Source organism: Callithrix jacchus, chromosome 3, assembly GCF_049354715.1.
Source record: "Callithrix jacchus isolate 240 chromosome 3, calJac240_pri, whole genome shotgun sequence".
In the NCBI taxonomy this organism is placed as follows: domain Eukaryota; kingdom Metazoa; phylum Chordata; class Mammalia; order Primates; family Cebidae; genus Callithrix; species Callithrix jacchus.
Genome location: NC_133504.1, coordinates 140,751,742 through 140,771,502, shown reverse-complemented (window position 1 = coordinate 140,771,502; position 19,761 = coordinate 140,751,742). Strand labels below are relative to the sequence as shown.

Below are 19,761 nucleotides of genomic sequence, written 5' to 3'. Positions count from 1 at the left end.
TTACCTAAAAAATTTGCCAATCCCTGAACTTAATAGGAAGTTTCTCATATGGGAAGACATTATCTTTGTTTGTTTGTTTGTTTGTTTTTTGGTGACAGCTTTATGGAGATATTCACACACTATATAATTCACTCACTTAAAGTATACCAATTCATTGGTTTTGACTTACAATGGGATTACATTCCAGTAAACCCATTGTAAGTAAAACATGTAATGGGGGGAATGCATTTAATACCCCAATAAACCCATTTTAAAGTCTTACATTGAAAAATCTTAAGCCATTGTTAAGTCTACATGCTCCTTAACTTATACTGGGGTTATGTCCTTATAAACCCTGTAAACCAGAGACTAGCTGTATACTCACAGACTTGTGTAACTAACCATCACCACAGTCAATTTTAGAGCATTTTCATCACCACAAAAAGAAACTCTGAAACACAGTAGCCTCACTCCCCATTTCTGCCATCCCCCTCAGCCATAGGCAGCCACCAGTCCATTGCTGTCTCTATGGATTTGCCTACTCCAGACATTTCCTATAAATCGAATCATTCAATATGTGATTTTTAAATGTTGGACTTCTCTCATTAGCATAATGTTTTCAAGATTCATCCATAAATAATGTTGCTAGGAACTCATATACAGCTTTTTGTGTGGATATATATTTTCATTTCTCTTTGGTATATTCCTGGTCATATGATAAGTCAATCTTTAACCACTGCAACCAAGCTGTTTTTATTCCAACCAGTAGTGAATAAAGTTTCTAATTTCTACATGTTCTCCCCAGTACTTGGTACTATTTCCTTTTATATTATAGTCATTCCGGTGGGTGTGAAGTAGTCTCCATTGTGGCTTTTTTTTTTAGATTGTTTCGCTCTTGCTTCCCAGGCTGGAGTGCAATGGTGCAATCTTGGCTCACCGCAACCTCTGCCTCCCGGGTTCAAGCAGTTCTCCTGCCACAGCCTCCCGAGTCACTGGCATTACAGTCATGCACCACCACACCTGGCTAATTTAGTAATTTTAGTAGAGATGGGGTTTCACTATGTTGGCCAGGCTGGTCTCCTACTCCAGACCTCAGGTGCTGGGATTACAGGCGTGAGCCACTGCATCCGGGCCGCCATTGTGGTTTGATTTGCATTGCCTCGGAGCTAATGATGTTGAGCATCTTTTCATATTCTCATTGGCCATTTTTATAACCTTTTTTGGAGAAATGTCTGTTCAGATTCTTTGCCCATTTTTAAATTGAGTTGTCTCATTATTATTGAGTTGTAACATTCTTTATATATTCTAGATACAGCCCTTATCAGATACATGATTGGCAAATACTTTCATTCTGTGGGTCATTTTTCACTTTCTCAATGATGTCTTTGAAAAACAAAATTTTTTAATTTGGACGAAGTCCAGTTTATTTTTTTCTTTTGTTGGTTGTACATTTGGTGGCATATCTAGAGTCAGTACTTTATAGTTTCTTTTGTAATCTCCAAAAATATAAGTATATTAATACATATAAAGCACTTAATGATTAGCACATTGTAAGTACTAAATTATATTACTATAGAGTCCATAGTTTACTTGCAATCAATATTATTGAACTAATGCTTTAAAAGTAGCAGCTAAAATTAGAAATAAAAACATTTTAGCATTATAAGCATAGTCTTTATGTCACAATGTTCGGTTAAAATTTCACCCTAAATATAACAGTTTAAGAATACTTTTAATTGGAATCTTTTGGAATACTGCCTTCCAGAAAGTGTTTTCTTATAAAAATAAGTGTTAAAATTGCCAAATGGGAAACTTCTGTGCAGTATGGCAGCTTTTAGCACAAGCTACTGACTTACCCTTTTCCATATCTTTCGAAATGACCAAAGAATGTAAAAATAGGATTTTTAAAATGTAGTAGTACTGAAAGCTTGGAAAAAACAAGATTCATATTACCAGAATCCTTCTGGGTTACAGGAGGCAGGGTTTTGTGAGTTTACGATAGATCTTTTACTTAAAAATGTAACTAATCTCAATCCTTAAACCTCTTCCAGTGTTTCCCATTATTCCACTGTCTAACCAATTGTCAAATCCAAGCATCATCTATCACTAAGAGCTCCCTGAAAGCTCATATCTATCTCTCAATTACCAAGTCCTATAAGTGTTATCTATCTCTTGAATAATATTTAGCATGTATTAAGCCCTTCCCATGTGAGGCTTTGTTCTATTAAGTGCTTTTTACATGGATTGTCTTAGTAAATCTTCACAATAGCCTTTTTTTGAGCAGGGGTCTCACTCTGATCTGTTGCCCAGGCTGGACTGCCGTGGTGTGATCCCGGGTCAGTGCAGTCTCTGCCTCCTGGGTTCAAGTGATTTAGTAGAGACAGGGTTTCATCATGTTGACTATCTTGGTCTAACTCCTGACCTCAGGTGATCCATCCACCTTGGCCTCCCAAAGTGCTAGAATTACAGGCATGAGCCTCTGCACCCAGCCTGTAATAGCCTTTTTTTTTTTTTTTTTTTTTTGAGACAGAATTTCACTCTTGTCACCCAGGCTGGAGTGCAATGACTCGATCTCAGCTCGCTGTAACCTCTGCCTTCCAGGTTAAAGCAGTTATCCTGCCTCAGCCTCCCAAGTAGCTGGGATTACAGGCATCCGGCACCATGCTCTGCTACTTTCTGTATTTTTAGTAGAGACAGGGGTTTCATAATGTTTGTCAGGCTGGTCTCCAACGCCTGACCTCAGGTGATCCACCTGCCTCAGCCTCCCAAAGTGTTGGAATTACAGGCATTAGCCACCTCGCCCAGCTGTATTCAATAGGTACTGCTTACAGATGAGGTCTCAGTTACAGTGAGTTTAAATAACTTGCCCAAGGTCACTCAGCTACGAATTGCAAGAATCTGGCTTCTGGGCTCCTGTTACTTTCTCTAGAATTTGTTTACTTCTTTCCATTCCCCTGCTTCCATCCTGGTCTGGTCATTGTTCTCTCTCACCTGCATTATTGTGTTAATGGCCCCTGTTCTAATCTTGCCTCTCTCAAGGCTATATTTTACACTGAAGTCAGAATTATCTTTCAAAGATATTAATCTGATCATATCACTTCCTATTTAAAATCCGTTACTTGGTTTTGAGGACTAAAGTGATTGGCCCTTGCCTACCTCAAGGTCTAGCTTCTTTCCCCTAAACTCGTCTTGCCTGTTCACAAGACTTCAAGTTTAATGGACTTTTTCTTGCCTCCAACCTTCTGCATAGACTCTCGAAGATTCCTTCACACCTTCCAGTCTTCTTGTCCGGCTAATTTTTATTTATCCTTTAGGTCCAGGTCAAACATCATATCTTTTGATAGGAAATGAACTCTAGAAATGAACTCTAGATTCCCTTTTGATATTTTGGCATAAAGTTCCTTTTCCTAGAAGAATATTCATGGATTTTATTTTGAGCTCTTATTTAGGTTTTATCTTTTCTACTAGGCTCCAGCATCTGTGATGTCAGAGATTTTATCCACTTTACTCACTGCTGTATTCCTGACACCTTACTTGGTGCTTGGTATAGAGTATATACTCAATGCTAGTTGAGTGATTTATTAAGTACATACAGTACAGTGACTCAACCAAATATATAATCCAAACATTAGATGTGTCTGTTTCTTTTTAATGAATAACATGGATGGAAATATGAATCCATGCTAGAAAAACTGTCAGTGAACACCAAATTATATTGTTTATTTTAGACTTAGCAGCAGTAAGTTGTGTAAAGTGAAGTTACCAGAAAAATAGTCCCTGGGTTTATACTGTTGACCAGCCCCTTATTCAAACTCGCATCTCTTACATGGCCCTGTAGTATTCTGTTTCCTGTGTCTTTCTGATCTTGTCTTGTCTTCCTTTGCATTGTTTCTCTTACATCTCTTCTTGTGAGGGCATACTCCTGAGCTTTTTATTTAACCTGCTGGTTTTGTCCTTTTATAATTGTGCTGTTACAGATTAATCTGTATAAATATTTATAAATGAATCCTTACCAATCTGTGTCTCCTACTACAATCACACATGGAGGTAGGGAGTGTAAAAGATGAGCAACCTATTGTGCCTTTTTTAACCAAAAACATCACTTTTGTAAAACATCTAATGACTTTCTGTAGAAAGTAATGTCTTACTTTCTAAAACATTTCTGTGTTTTATGAAAGGACAAATACAACATAATAGAACTGTAGACTTGCATTGCTTACTGTGATGGTTTTGTTTTGTTATCTGATACAAATGAACATTTTCTTTAACATTCTTTTTTAGCATATCGAGGAAATGGATCTTTATGGAAAATCAGAATTAGAGAAAACTATTGAACATTTGACATGTGTTAATCATCAGGTAATGTATCAAACTGGATTTGGGGTATATCATGTTATATAAATAACTGTCAATTACAGTTTTAATATGCTATTTTTAAGTTTTTATTTTTATTTATTTTTTGAGATGGAGTTTGCTCTTGTTGCCCGGGTTGAAGTGCAGTGGCATGATCTCAGCTCACTGTAACCTCCGCCTTTCAGGTTCAAGTGATGCTCCTGCCTCAGCCTCTTGAGTAGCTGGAACTATAGTCGCCTACCACCATGCCCAGCTGATTTGTTTTGTATTGTTAATAGAGACGGGGTTTCATCATGTTGGCCAGACCTGACCTCTTGATGCATCCACCTCAGCCTCATAACATGCTGGGATTACAAATATGAGCCACCATGCCCAGCCTAATACACTGTTTTATACAATTATAATAGCTGGGGATGGTGATGTGAACCTGTAGTCCCAGCTACTTGGGAGGCTGAGGTGCGAGGATCACTGGAGCCCAAGAGTTAGAGGCTACAGTGAGCCATGATGATGCCACTGCACTCCAGCCTGTACGACAGAGCAAAACTACAACTCCTTACAAAAAAATTACAAAATAGTATGCTAGAAAAGTTGTATAACAGCAGTTAGGAGTATATACTCTGAAGCTGATTATTTGGGTTCAAATCCATCTTTGTCTCCTGTTACCTGTTGGCAAGTTGCTTGACCTTTCTGTTCCCTGATTTTATTATTTGTAAAATAAGAATAGTGTTAGTACTTACTTCTTAGGGTTTTATGAAAATTAAATTAGTTAATACATATAAAGAACTTAGAAGCATTCCTGATACATTGTAAGTTCTTAGTAGGTATTAGCTATGATTATTGCTATTTTGCTCATAATAAAAAATCATAGGCCAGGCATAGTGGCTTATGCCTATAATCCCAGCACTTTGGGAGGCCAAGGTGAGGCAGGTGGATCAGTTGAGCCCAGGAGTTTAAGACCAACCTGGGTAAGACCAGGTAGGTCTTACCCATCTCTGCAAAAAATTTACAAATCAGCCAGGCATGGTGCCATGTACCTGTGGTCCCACCTAGTTGGGAGGATGAAGTAAGAGGATCCTCTTACTGGAGCCCAGGAGTTCAAGGCTGCAGTGAACTGTGTGATCACACCACTGCATTCCAGTCTGCGTGACAGAGCAAGACCCTGTCTTTTAAAAAAGAAAAAAAAAATCATATAATACAGACATAGAGTAAAAAGATAAATTTACTTCCATTTTTTATTACTCTCTCTAGAGATAGGATTTTTAATTTGGTATATTTTTGTTTTTATAATTTCAACTTTTATTTTAGATTCAGGCGTACTTGTGGGGTTTGTTATATGGGTATACTGTGTGATGCTGTACAATTGATCCCATCACCCATGCAGTGAGCATAGTACCCAATAGTTTGTCAACCTTTGATGTGTTTTGTTTTAGCTAGTTTCTATTACTATCCTTTACTGTTTTAATTTATTTGCCTTCTATTTCTGTCATCTGGGTTAGTTGATTCGTCATCTCATCCTGGACTATATTTTCCTGTATCTTTGTGTGCCTGGTAATTTAATTTTAGTTTGGATGTCAGCCATTGTGGATCTTACCTTCTTGGTTATTAGATAGTTTGTATTACTGTAAATACTTGAGGTTTGTTCTGGGATGCAGTTAAATTACATGGAAGTAGCCTGATCCTTTAGTCTTGCCTTTAAGCTTTCTTAGGTGGGATCAAAGTAGCATTTAGTCTTGAACTAATTTTGTTTCACTACTGAGATAAAACCCTTTTGCATATGCTACCTAATTGCCCTATGAATTATGAGGTTTTCAAATGACTGATGGGCACAGGAACTTTCCCTGGCCCTGCATGAGCTCTGAGTATTATTCTCTCTAATTTGTTCATGGTTCTTTCCTTGGCCTTGGGTAGTTTTCTCTGTGCTGAGCTCTACTCAGCCAAAGACTCAAAGCATACCCTTTATAGATCTATGGAGCGCTCACTCTTTGCACCTCTCCTCTAATATCTGTCCTGCAAACTTGAGCTGCCTTGGCCTTCTTTGACTCTGATGTCTGTCTTCTGAACTTAGGGCAGACCACTGGGTTCCATGTGGGTTCCTTTCCCTGTGCCACAGTCTGGAAATTCTCCAGGCAATAAGCTGGAGCAAGTGTAAAGCTCATCACATTTGTTTCCTGTCTCTCAGAAGTCACTGGTCATCATTGCCTGATGCGTAGTGTCCTGAAAACCACTGTTTCATATATTTCATCCAACTTTTTAGTTATTTCAGGCAGGAGAGTTATCTGGTCCCTATCACTCCAGCTTGACCAGAAGCTAAAAGCGGTAATTAATAAACTGGAAAATACATCTGAAGAAAGTATTAGAAAGTCATTGAAAAGAAACAAAGAAAGTATTTTAAAAGTTAAAATGTTGGAGAATAGGGTGAGAAGATCTAATTCTCTGACTAATGCTTAGAGTTCAAGGAGGATATAATAGCATGTGGGAAAGGCAGTATTTAAAGAGATAATGATTGATGATTTTCTAGATATGAAAACACAGAAACCCTCTGATTCAGAATGAATTTCAAAAGCATGACAAATCCCAAACAAGATAAATAAAAAGAAAATGCATACAGTTTTAGTAGTCATGAATAATACAAGATATCTATGGATACATTTACAGAATCTTCATAGGAGACATAATGCAACCATATTGAAAGTCGTTAAAGCCTAAATAAGTGGAGGATTTTATCAGGTTTATAAAAAAGGTTATAAAAATAACATAAATTTTTCCCAACTTGGATCTATAGAGCTGAGGTAGTTCCAGTTGAAATCCCAGGAAGGTTTTGTGGGGGCAAGGGGGAAGAATTGACAATAGATCTTAAAATTTATGTGGAAGCAAAAAGCCAAGCATCACATAGAAAGTTTAAAGAACAACATGGTGCTAGACTTTCCCTCCCAGATGCGAAGCCTTTAGAGTCCTAGTAAGACATAATAGTCCAGGTGTGGTGGCTCACACCTGTAATCCTAGCACTTTAGGAGGCTGAGGCGGGAGGATCACTTGAGGTTAGGAGTTCAAGATTGGCTTGGCCAACATGGTGAAACTTCATCTCTACTAAAAATACAGAAATTAGCCAGGCAAGGTGGTATGCACCTGTAGTCCCAGCTACTTGCGAGGCAGAGGCAGGAGAATCACTTGAACCCTGGAGGTACTGGTTGCAGTGAGCTGAGATCGTGCCACTGCACTCCAGCCTGGGCAACAGAATGAGACTCTGTCTCAAAAGCAAAACACTAACAAAAACTCTATGAGCCAACAATTCCCTTTCTGTATACGTACCGTTGATGGAGCTCAGCAAAATATGACCTCCAGGGCATATGCAGCTTCCAGCCTGTTTTTGCATCACGGCTTTGCTCGTTTATTTACATATTGTCTGTGGCTGCTTTTGTGCTATGATGGAGTTGTGGTAGGGCTGGCAAAACTGCCTTTTTTCTTGTAGATTTTTTTTTTTTAGTTAGTAATTGACTTTGTTTTGGTTTGCTTTGCTTTTTGTTACCTGGTTTTCCTTGAACCTATTGCTAAATTTTTTCAAGAGTTCCATTGTCTCAGACTTATGCCTTTAAATATGTTTTGAATATAAAAACATCAGTTTCAGTTTTTTCATCTGAAAACCTCACTTTCTGAGCTGTGTATTCTTATTCCTGTACTGTCTTTTTAGCAATTCTTTCAGAGGGAGGGAAGATAAAATATGTGTGGTCAGTCCACACTATTAACTGGAAGACTTACATTTATTACTAATATTTGTTTTAAAATTTAAATATAGGTCATTTTTCTGTCTAGAATTTATTTTTTATGTAAAATAAAGAAGAAATCCTGCTCCGTTTTTTTTCTCCAATGAGTGGTTTGTCCCTACACTTATTTATTTATTTTAAAGAGACAGAGCCTTGCTCTGCTGCCCAGGCAGAAGTGCTATTGTATGATCATAGCTCACTGCTGCCTCTAACTCTGGGGCTCAAGTGATCCTCCTACCTCTGCCTCGCTAGTAGCTAGGACTACAGGTGTACAACCATACCCAGCTGATTTTTTAAAAAGTTGTAGAGACAGAATCTTATGATGTTTCCCTGGTTGGTCTCAAACTCCTGACCTCAAGTAATCCTCCTGGCCTCAAGTGATCCTCTTGCATTGGCCTCCCAAAGTACTAGGATTACAGGAGTGAGCTACCACACCCAGCTCCCTACTCATTTTTTTAAGTTTATCCTTTTTCCTACTTCCCCAAAATTTGCTATCTTTTCTAAATTTATATCTGTACATGATGTTTTTCACTGTTTTCACTTTCATATGTTTGCTTGTGCATTTGTATGTGAAATCCTCATTGTTTTAATTATAACTTTTTTTTTTTTTTTTGAGACAGAGTCTCGCTCTGTCACCCGGGCTGGAGTGCAGTGTTCCTATCTCGGCTCACTGCAACCTCTGCCTCCCAGGTTCAAGTGATTCTCCTGCCTCAGCCTTCCTAATAGCTGGGACTAAAGGTGCATGCCACCACACATGGCTAATTTTTTGTGTTTTTTTAGTAGAGACGGGTTTTCACCATGTTAGCCATGATGGTCTCGATCTCTTGACCTTGTGATTCACCCACCTCAGCCTCTCATAAAATAACTTTATCGTGTGTTTTGATATCTTATAAAGCAAGTATACTTGTATTTTTTCCAAAAAGATTTTTGTTTTTTCTTTTTTTTTTTTTTTGTAAATGAATTAAGAACCAAATCTAGGCCATTCTCCTTTTAAAAAAATATCAGAATTTTTATTGGAATTCAACTGAATTTACTATTACTTGAAGAAAGTTTAATACATTTATAATATTGTACTCCCATCAAGAAACATCATGTGCCATTACATTATGTGAGGTTATGTTCTGTGCTCTTCAGGAAAATTACTCCGTTTCTTCACATAAATCTTGCCCACTTTGTGTTTGAGTTACAGTGTTTTGTGCTGTTTTTTCCCCCCCTCAATTCAGTCCTATTTACTTACTATGTTTTAGAAATTCCTCAAAATTTTCACTCTGCTAGTGGTTTCCCTTCTGGTGTTTCATTGCTGTTATAGATATATTCTTTTCTCGTTTTGTTTTTTGTTTGTATCTTTAATAGTGAGGAGAGAGAAATTTTATGCTCATTCTGACTCCTAGAACCTAAACTGTACACATGACTTTTAAAGTTTTTTGAAAGTAAATATATTTTCTTAGTTTTCTTCCAGAAATATTATTAGAGTGCCTAAGAAAAATATAATCAACATATTAAGATATATACCTATTATTTTTTAAATTTAAATTATAGCTTGAAAGCGAAAAATATGAATTAAAGTCTAAAGTGTTAATAATGAAAGAAACAATAGAGTCATTAGAGAACAAATTAAAAGTCCAAGCTCAAAAATTTAGCCATGTGGCTGGTGACTCATCTCATCAGAAAACGGAGGTGAACTCACTTAGGTAAGTTTATTCAACATTTTCTAATTTCATTTCTGGGAATGTGTTTGTGGTTATATAAAGTTTATAACCATGGCATTTTGGACTAGGCCTTTGTGCCTTAGCTTTAGAAGTTGGCTTTGCAGCAGACTCACCTGGGAGCTTTTGAAAAGTATGAATTTAGGGGGCTGATTTCTGGAGGTTCTGATTCACTGAGAATCTACTGGGGTAGGTTTTGGGTATCTGTATTTTTCTAAAGAAATTTCACAGATTAATATGATTGCAGGCAAGGTTTTTCAACCTCCTTCCTTTTGAAATCCTCTTAAATACTTTAGATCATTTGTGTTCCATAGTGTAAGATTGCTGAAAATTACAGAATTGTTTACTACCTATGCCATTTTCTTTCTCTTTCTTGCCTCTTTCAAAGAAATGTAAAGTCAGAGAATTTATCTATTTTTAACCTTTTCTGACTTAGAAATTTTTAAGTAGGGAGGTGAGACATATGACTAGTATTCCTTTTAGGAAGCTAACTCTGGTGGAAATATGGAACATGGATTTGAAATCTTAGAGATTGATGGCAAATAAAGAAGACGGAGGATCTGTACTGAAGCAGTGGTAATGAACTCAGAGAACAGAGATCAAATTTAAGAAACGCCTCTTACATAAAATCAAAAGGTTTGGATAACTAATATGGGGCTGAGAAATACAATAAGTAGAAGATTTACCTTAGCATATTGGGTTGTTAGTTAGTCATTAATTAATTAAGAATACAGAAGACTCAAGGAAACAAAAGACAAATGAAGCTTTTTTCTGGTCAGGGTAGCTGCAACCACTCTGAAGAGTCTGAGGAAATACCTCTCTAAATTACATTTGCAGTCAGAATTAGACAAAGATTTTCACATGTCAGCGAGACATTACATCTGTGAAACAATCATAAAACAGTGACAACTTGGGATCAGAAAGGATTATAATGACACTTTTTTAAAAATTAAATTAAAACTGAAAAGTTAATGAATGGCATTGGATATTGCAGAAATATGAGTTGATGAAATAGAAAACAAACTAATGAAAGTCACCCCAGAACTCCAAAAAACAAAAAGAAATGATGAGAAAAAAGACATAGATCCAATATACAAAAAACTAGGAATCACAAAAGTTTACAGTAAACAGAGAATCAAAGGAATTAGGAAAAGAAAGTTCTGAGACTATAGTTCATAAGGGTTCTGATTAGCTAATGACTTAATGAAATAAGACCAAGAACTGGGTGTGTCTAGTTAATTAAGGAATACAGCGTTAGTAACTCTTACAGAGCATCTCCAGTTTTGCTCTTTTGCTTTTTTGACTATAGTTTTGATAGCTTAAACCTCAGGAAGAACTAAAGTAGATACTGCTTTTTTCTTTTCTTTTTTATGCAAGAGTGGAGCCAAATGGACCAGTATCTCCTCTGGCTCATGTCTGGATTCAGCTCCAAAGTACAGATAACATTGTATATTCTTGTCGTCCAGAATTTCACTTTCATATCCAGCTGACTGCATCTAGCATTTAATCCATTTTGCTTTTCCTTGAAATTATAGTTGAAACACCTTTTTTCCTCACACGAGGTTTTTTCCAGTCTTAGAAGGCAGAGCTCTCATTGCCCTCTCTTGAATAACCTAGCCTATAGCTCCTTTGGAGTTTTATTTCTTGTACTAATACTAATATCCTTTTCTCTTGTGACCTTAATCTACCTCTTCCTTCACCTAGGAGTGATTCAGTCACTGTGCCATTGTGAGAATTTTTGTCTACCTTTCTACGAGGTTACCTTATTTAACCTGGGGATATGGTATTATTTCAAAAATTTGTTTTGCCCTAACAGAGAAATATGACTTGTCTCTCAGGAAAGTGCATATCAATCATATTCTCTGTATCAATAAGTATTGTTAGAACCATGAGTTGAAACCATCGAATCCAGGTCCAAAGCAAAACCAAAGGCAAACCATAATAGCCAGCACTCTTGGGAAGCAAAATCTTGTTATCCAAACCTCTTCCCCTTTCAACATGATTAATAGAGCTCTTGCTACCCCTCTGATGACATCACATTCTCTTTTTCCTTGACATAAAGACATTTAAGAAGCTGAGACTCAGGGCTGGACATGGTGGCTCATGCCTGTAATGTCAACACTTTGGGAAGCCAAGGTGGGAGGATTACTTGAGCCCAAGAATTCAAGAGCAGCCTGGGCAACATGGGGAAATCTCATCTCTGCAAAAAATACAAAAATCAGCCAGGCATGGTAGCATGTGCCTATATCCCCAGCTACCTGAGAGACTGAGGCAGGAGGATTGCTTGAGCCTAGGAGTTCAAGGCTACAGTGAGCTGTTATCATGCCACTCTACTCCAGCCTGGGTGACAGAGTGAGACTGTCTCAGGCAGGTAAGGCATTTCCTTGAGGTACCTATCTTCTATTTCCCTTCCTGTGTCAAGCTTTTTTCACCAAATTACCAACAAACAGACATTTCTATATCAACCATAATCTTTAATTCTTCAAATAGAGAATCTTTTGTCTAGGTTCTTTGTCTATTGTCAGAGGACATAATATAAAATCTCATTTTTTAACCACATCTTAAATTACTGTCATTCCCTTTAATTGCATTGTTTGATGAGATCTGGCATTTTAAACCCTGGATCAAAGCTACATGATACTATAAGGGAGCTTCTGTCTACCCAGGAAGGATAGTTTCCCAGAGCATGCTAGCCAGTCTTTAGAGCTTGAGGTCAACAGTCTTTTTTTTGTAAATAGACGAGAGTCAGTATTTTAGACCAAGCTTATCCAACCCACCGTATTTCGTTGTTATTCTGTTTTGTGTTGTTTTGTTTTAGGCTTTCAGCAGCCTGAAGTCATGGTTTTTAGTTTCTATCTCTAGTAATAAGTGAAAAAGAGGGATGAGAAAGACTTTACTGGCCCAACCAGAAACAACCTAAGAACCCATGACTGTATTACTCCCTTAGACACCCTGAGACTATGCAGGCCACGTAGTTTATGTCACACCTACTTAACACTGCCTTTGTAGCCTGAAAGTAGCCGTAGACAGTATATAAAATGAAGTAGTGTGGTTGTGTTCTAATACTTCATTATGGACACTGAAATTTGGATTTCATATAATTTTCATATGTCACAAAATAATAATATTTTGTTGAAAAAATTTTTTAGTCATTTAAGCATGTAAAAACCATTCATACTACTCAGGCCTTAGAGAAATTGGCAGCCAGCTGTAGTTTGTCAACCCCTGCTCAAGTAAAATTGTTTCCAGCCCAGTTGGACAACTCACTTTTCTCAATCAACCCCTAGTAAACATCCTTACGCCTCACAACTACCAGCTTTAAGGTTCTAAATAGTGACGGTCCTGGAACTGAAAATACTATCAGACTGTCTTCAATTGACCTTAGTCTTTATCTGTGTATGTTCCAAACCGGAGGGTATACTCTTATCTAGGATCAAATAAATGCTATAGCAGATTTTCCTGGAAATTACCCATAAACTCTAGGCAATATATATTAGTTGTTTTACTAGGATTTCTTTAGATGTATTCAGAAAACCAAATGTAACTAGTCCCCCATGACAAGTGTTTATTTGTTAAGGTAATTGATCAGCATTTTATTTTACTTTACTTACTTTTGAGGCAAGGTCTCACTCTGTCAGGCTGGAGTGCAGTGGCACAATCATGGAAGATGGAACCATTTTGGAGATGAATGGTAGACAGCAGGAAATAATAATATATAATGCTATTGATTATACTGGAAGAGCTTTAAAATAAAAAATAACAGAAACTTTAAAAATAAGACCTCAAAATATTTTTAAGACATCTCATTTTTTGAAAGTATTTCTATGAGAGATAAAGAATACCATTTTTTTTTTCCACTGATTCTTTAGGATGGTGAATGAGCAGCTACAGCAGTCACTTGATGACTGTCAGCACCGACTTTCCATAAAAAGGAGTGAACTTGACTCAGCCCAAGCACAAATTAAAATACTGGAGGAAAAAATAGGTAAATGTTTTAAAATTTTCTTTCTGCAAATCCTAATATACTTTGACTAACAAACATTTCTTTTCATTTATAGATGAACTAAACCTTAAGATGACTTCACAGGATGAGGAGGCTCATGTAATGAAAAAGACCATTGGTGTTATTGATAAAGAAAAAGACTTTCTCCAGGATACTGTAGATGAGAAGACAGAAGAGATCGCAAATTTGCAAGAAAACCTAGCTAATAAAGTATGTGATTGTTTTATATAATTTTCCAGCATCCAAACAGAAAAAGTTATTTTGTTTGTTTGTTTTTGGGTGGGATCTCACTCTGTCGCCCAGGCTGGAGTGCAGTGGCATGATCACAGCTCACTGTAGCCTCTACCTGTTGGGCTCAAGCGATCTTCCCACCTCAGCCTCCCAAGTAGCTGGGACTATAGGCGTATGCCACTCTGCCTGGCTAATTAAAAAAAATTTTTTTGTGGAGATGGGGTCTTACTATGTTGCCCAAGATAATCTCAAATTCCTGGGGTCAAGCAATCCTCCCATCTTGACCTCCCAAAGAATTGGAATTATACACATGAGCCACTACCCCTGGCTAGAAAAGATTATTTTATTTTCATATATGCATTTCTTTTTTTTAAAAGGTTTATTTACTTTTGGTTGGGTGTGGTAGCTCACACCTGTAATTCCAGCACTATGGTAGGCCAAGGCAGGAGGATTGCTTGAGCTTAGGAGTTCAAGACAAGCCTGGGCTACACAGTGAGACTCCATCTCTACCAAAAATAAAAAAAATTAGCCAAGCATGGTGGTGTACACCTGTGACCCCAGGTCTCAGGAGGCTGAGGTGGAAAGATCACTTGAGCCCAGAGGCAGAGGTTGCACTGAGCTGAGATCATGCCACTGCACTCCTGTCTGGTGACACAAGCAGGATCCTGCCTCAAAAAAAAAAAAATTAAATACATAAAAATGTATGTACTTTTATTGTTACATGTGAGATATACATATTTTTGGGTTACATATGATAATTTGAGACATATAATCAAGTCAGGGTAATTGGGATATTTATCACTTTATTTTTTTCTTTATGTTAGGAATGTTTGAATTATTTTTTTCTAGCTGTTTTGAAATGTACACTGGATTAGTATTAGCTAGTGTCACCCTATTGATATCTATCAAATACTGGGTCTTATTTCTTCTAAGCATATATTTGGTACCCATTAATTAACCTCTCTTCACGTCTCCTCCCTCTTCCTTTTACTGGTCTTTGGTAACCACCAGTCTGTTCCCTGTCTTCATGAGATCCACTTTTTAGCACCACATATGAGTGAGAATAAGCAATGTTTGCCTTTCTGTGCTTGACACATTTCACTTAACATAATGACGTCCAGTTCCATCCATGTTGCTGCAAATGGCAACATTTCATTCATTTTCATGGCTGAATAATATTTCCTGTTTACGTATACCAGGGGCAGATATTTCTTTGATATATTGATTTTCTCTCTTTCAGATGTTTACTCAGTAGTGGAATTTCGGGATTGTATGGTAGTTCTGTTTTTAGTTTTTTGAGGAACCGTCATACACTATTTTCCATAGTGGCTATACTCATTTACATTCCCACCAGCAGTATACAAGAGTTCCCATTTCTCCACATCCTCGCCAGCATCAGTTATACCCTGTCTTTTTGATAAAAGCTATTCTAACTGGGGTGAGATGATATCTCATTGTGGTTTTAATTTGCATTTCTCTGATAATTAGTCATGTTGAACATTTTTCACATGCTTTTTGGCCATTTGTATGCTTTCTCTTGATAACTGTATATGAAAATCTTTTGCTCATTCTTAAATTAGATTATTCAGAGTTTTTTAGCTATTGAGTTGTTTGAGCTCCTTCTATGTTCTTGATTATTAATCCCTTGTCAAATAGATAGTTTGCAAATATTTTCTCCCATTCTGTGGGTTGTCTCTTTACTTTGTTAATTGTTTCCATTGCTGTGCAGAAGCTTTTTGGCTTGATATAATCCCATTTGTATGTTTTTACTTTTATTGCCTATGCTTTTAAAGTCTTATACAAACAATATTTGCCCACACCAATGTCCTGGAGCATTTCCCAGCCTTTTCTTCTACTAGTTCCATAGTTTCAGGTCATAGATTCAAGTTTTTAATCCACTTTGATTTGATTTTTATATATGGTGTGAGATAGGGGTCCAGTTTCATTATGCTGCGTATGGTTATCCAGTTTTCCCAGCACCATTTATTGAAAAGACTGCCCTTTCCCTATTGTATGTTCTTGGCATCTTTGTTGAAAATGAGTTGGCTTTAAATGTGTAGATTTATATCTGGGTCCTCTATTCTGTTCCATTTTTCTGTGTGTCTGTTTTTATACCAGTACCATGCTGATTGGATAGCTATATGGTATATTTTGAAGTCAGTTAGTGTGATCTCCTGCTTTGTTCCATTTACTCAAATGATTGCTTTGGCTATTTGGGGTCTTTTGTGGTTCCAATTTATTTGCAGATATTTCTTTTTCTATATCTGTGAGGAATGTTGATTGTATTCTAAAGGGATTACTTTGAATCTGTATATTGCTTTTGAGTGGTATTATCAGTTTAACAACATTATTACTTCAATCCATGAGTATGGAATATCCTTCTTTTTTTTATGTCCTCTTCTATTTCTTTTATTAGTGTTTTATACTTTTCCTTGTATAGATCTTTCACATCTTTAGTTAAATTGATTCTTAGGTATTTTATATTATTTGAAGCTATTGTAAATAGATTGCTTTCTTGATTTCTTTTTCAGAGTGATGTTGGAGTATTAAAATGCTGTTGATTTTTGTAATCTTGATTTTGTATTGTACAGCTTTACTGAATTTGTTCATTACTTCGAACAGTTTTTAGTGGAGTCTTAAGGTTTTTCTAAATAGAAGATCGTGTAGTCTGCATACAAAGCTAATTTGACTTATTCTTTTCCAATTTGGATGCTCTTTATTTCTTTCTCTTGACTAATTGCTTTTGTTAGGACTTCTGGTATTATGTCGAATAAAAGCGGTGAAAGTGGGCATCCTTGGCTTGTTCCAGATCTTAGAGGAAAGGCTTTTAAGTTTTCCCCATTCCATATTATGTTGGCTCTGAGTTTGTCATATATGGCCTTTGTTATTTTGAGGTATTTTCTTTCTGTACCGTTTGTTGAGGGTTTTTGCAATAAAGGGATGTTGCAATTTATCGAATGCTTTTCAGCATCTATTGAAATGATATATATGGTTTCTGGCTTCTGTTAATGTATCACATTTTTTGATTGTGCATGTTGAACCATTCTTGCATCCTTAGGATGAATCTTACTTGGTCATGGTGAATGATCTTTTTAATTCATTTAAAAGGTATTACCAACCCAAATGACCATCAATGATAGACTGGATATAGAAAATGTGGCACATATACACCATGGAATACTCTGCAGCCATAAAAAAGGATGAGTTCATGTCCTTTGCAGGGACATGGATGAGGCTGGAAACTATCATTCTTAGAAAACTAACACAAGAACAGAAAACCAAACACTGCGTGTTCTCACTCATAAGTGAGAATTGAACAATGAGAACACATGGACACAGGGAAGGGAACATAACATACCAGGCCCATCAGGGAATGGGGAGCTAGCGGAGGGATAGCATTAAGAGAAATACCTAATGTAGATGACAGATTGATGGGTGCAGCAAATCACCATGGCACGTGTATACCTATGTAACAAACCGTTCTGTGAAACCGTGTGTACACCGTGTTGTACACAATAAACATATACTATTTCTTGTCAATAAAATAAAATAAATTATTTTTTAAAATGAAGAAAAATATTGTTGAATTTAGTTTGCTAGTACTTTGTTGAGGATCTTTACATTTGTGCATCAATGATATTGGTCTGTAGTTTTCATTTTTTGTTGTGTCTGTCTGGTTTTGGTATCAGGGTAATGCCTGGTTTTAGTCTTTTGGATTGTTTTTTAGGCCTTGTAGAATGAATTTGGAAGTATTCCACCCTCTTCAATTTTCTTGAAGAGTTTGAGCAGGAATTTGTATTATTTCTTCTCTTAGATGTTTGGTAGAGTTCAGCAGTGAAGCCATTAAGTCTTGGACTTTACTTTTGTAGAAGAATTTTTATTATAGCTTCTATCTTATTACTTGTTATTGGTTTGTTGAAGTTTTCTGTTTCTTCATGGTCCAATCTTGGTAGCTTGTAAGTTTCCAGGAATTTATCCATTTCTTCTAGGTTTTATAATTTGTTGGCATTTGATTGTAATTGGCTTTCATGATTCCTTATATTTCTGTGGTGACAGTTATGTCCTCTTTTTCATTTCTGATTTTATTTGTTGGGTCGTCTCTCTTTTTTTCTTAGTCAACCTTAAAGGTTTGTTGATTTTTGTTTATCTTTTTTAAAAACCAACTTTCCATTTCATGGATCTTTTGGATTGTTTTTTAGTCTCAATTTCATTTATTTTTGCTCTGATCTTTATTCTTTCTTGCCTTCTACTAATTTGGGGTTTGGCTTATTCTTTTCCAGTTCCTTGACATACATAATCACTAGGTTGTTTTTTGAAGTCCTTTTTTTTGTGTGTGTGACAGGTTCTCACTCTGTTGCCCAGGCTGAAGTGCAATGGCAAGATCATGGCTTATTGGAGTCTTGAATTTTCAGACACAAGCAATTCTCCTACCTCAGCCTCCTAATTAGCTGGTACTACAGATGTGTGCCACCATGCCCAGCTGATTTTTAATTTTTTTGTAGAGGCGGTGTCTTAACATGTTTCCCACGCTGGTCTCGAACTCCTGGGCTCAAGTAGTTCTCTGGCTCTGCCTCCCAAAGTGCTGGGACTTATAGGCATGAGCCACCATGCCCAGCCTCACCTTTTTTGATACAGACATTTGTTGCTATAAACTTCCCTCTTAGCACTGTTTTTACTGTATTCCATAGATTTTGGTACATTATATTTCCCTTTTCATTTGTTTAAATTATTAATTGCTTCTTAATTGCTTAATGAGAGGATTGTTTGAGACCACAAGTTCAACACTAGCCTGGGCAACATAGTGAGACCTCATTCTACAAAAAAAAAAAAAATTATCTAAGTATGGTGGTATGCACCTGTAGTCCCAGATATTCAGGAACCTGAGGTAGGAGGATCACTGGAGCCCAGGAGTATAAGGCTGTAGTAAGCTATAATCCCACTATTGTACTTCAAGTCTGGGTGATAGAACAAGACCCAGTCTCTAAAAAACAAACAAATGAAACAAAGCAAAACACCCACAAAGAAAAAGCTCCAAAAAATTCTACACTAACTCTGTCTCTCTTGCATTCTCACTTTTAGTTGTCTTAATTTGCAAATTTGTATATTGACTATGTCTTAACAGGTTTCTGTAGTTGTTCTTTTTGGTAGATTAGTTTTTTAGGCTTCATACTAGAATTATAAGTAGATTGTATATCACAGTTACAGTATTAGAGTATTCTGGGGTTGTCTCTGTATTTAATTTTACCAGTGGGTTTTATATCTTTAAATGTTTTCTTTTTGCACATAAGCGAGTTTTTTTCTTTCAAATTAAAGAACTCCCCTAGCATTTCTTATAGGATGTGCCTGTTCGTGGTAAATTCTCTTAGCTTTTGTTTATCTGGGAAGGACTTTGTCTTTTTTTAATATTTGAAGGATTCTTTTGCTGGATAACATATTCATGTATGGCAGTTTTTTTCTTTTAGACCTTTGAAAATGATAGTCTACTTCCTCTTGGCCTGTGTAGTTTCTTTTGAGAAGTCTGTTTCTAGATGAATTGGAGTTCCTTTATGTGTTATTTGATTTTCTCTTTCTACTTTTAGGAACCTATCTTTGTCCTTGGCCTTGGAGAGTTTTTTTATATGCCTTGGGGCAGTCTTTTTTTGGATCGAATCTAGTTGGTATTCTCTGACCTTCCTATACCAGGAAATTTATCTTTCTCAAGTTTTGGAAAGTGTTCTGTTATTATTTC

General features: G+C 36.6%; 1 protein-coding gene across 8 annotated transcripts in view; it reads left to right on the top strand.

The window, feature by feature from the left end:
- Window positions 1-19,761, top strand: part of CEP135 (centrosomal protein 135) — an 89,065-nt gene that overhangs the window by 37,080 nt on the left and 32,224 nt on the right. For all 8 annotated transcript variants that reach the window (XR_013533118.1, XM_078367219.1, XM_078367220.1 and 5 more), the window contains 4 exons: window positions 4,261-4,338; window positions 9,633-9,784; window positions 13,669-13,784; window positions 13,858-14,012. Coding sequence is in view for 7 of the 8 variants with exons in the window: in XM_078367219.1 (XP_078223345.1) it covers window positions 4,261-4,338; window positions 9,633-9,784; window positions 13,669-13,784; window positions 13,858-14,012 (501 nt within the window). In the remaining variant the exon portion in view is untranslated. The remainder of the gene's footprint in view (window positions 1-4,260; window positions 4,339-9,632; window positions 9,785-13,668; window positions 13,785-13,857; window positions 14,013-19,761) is intronic.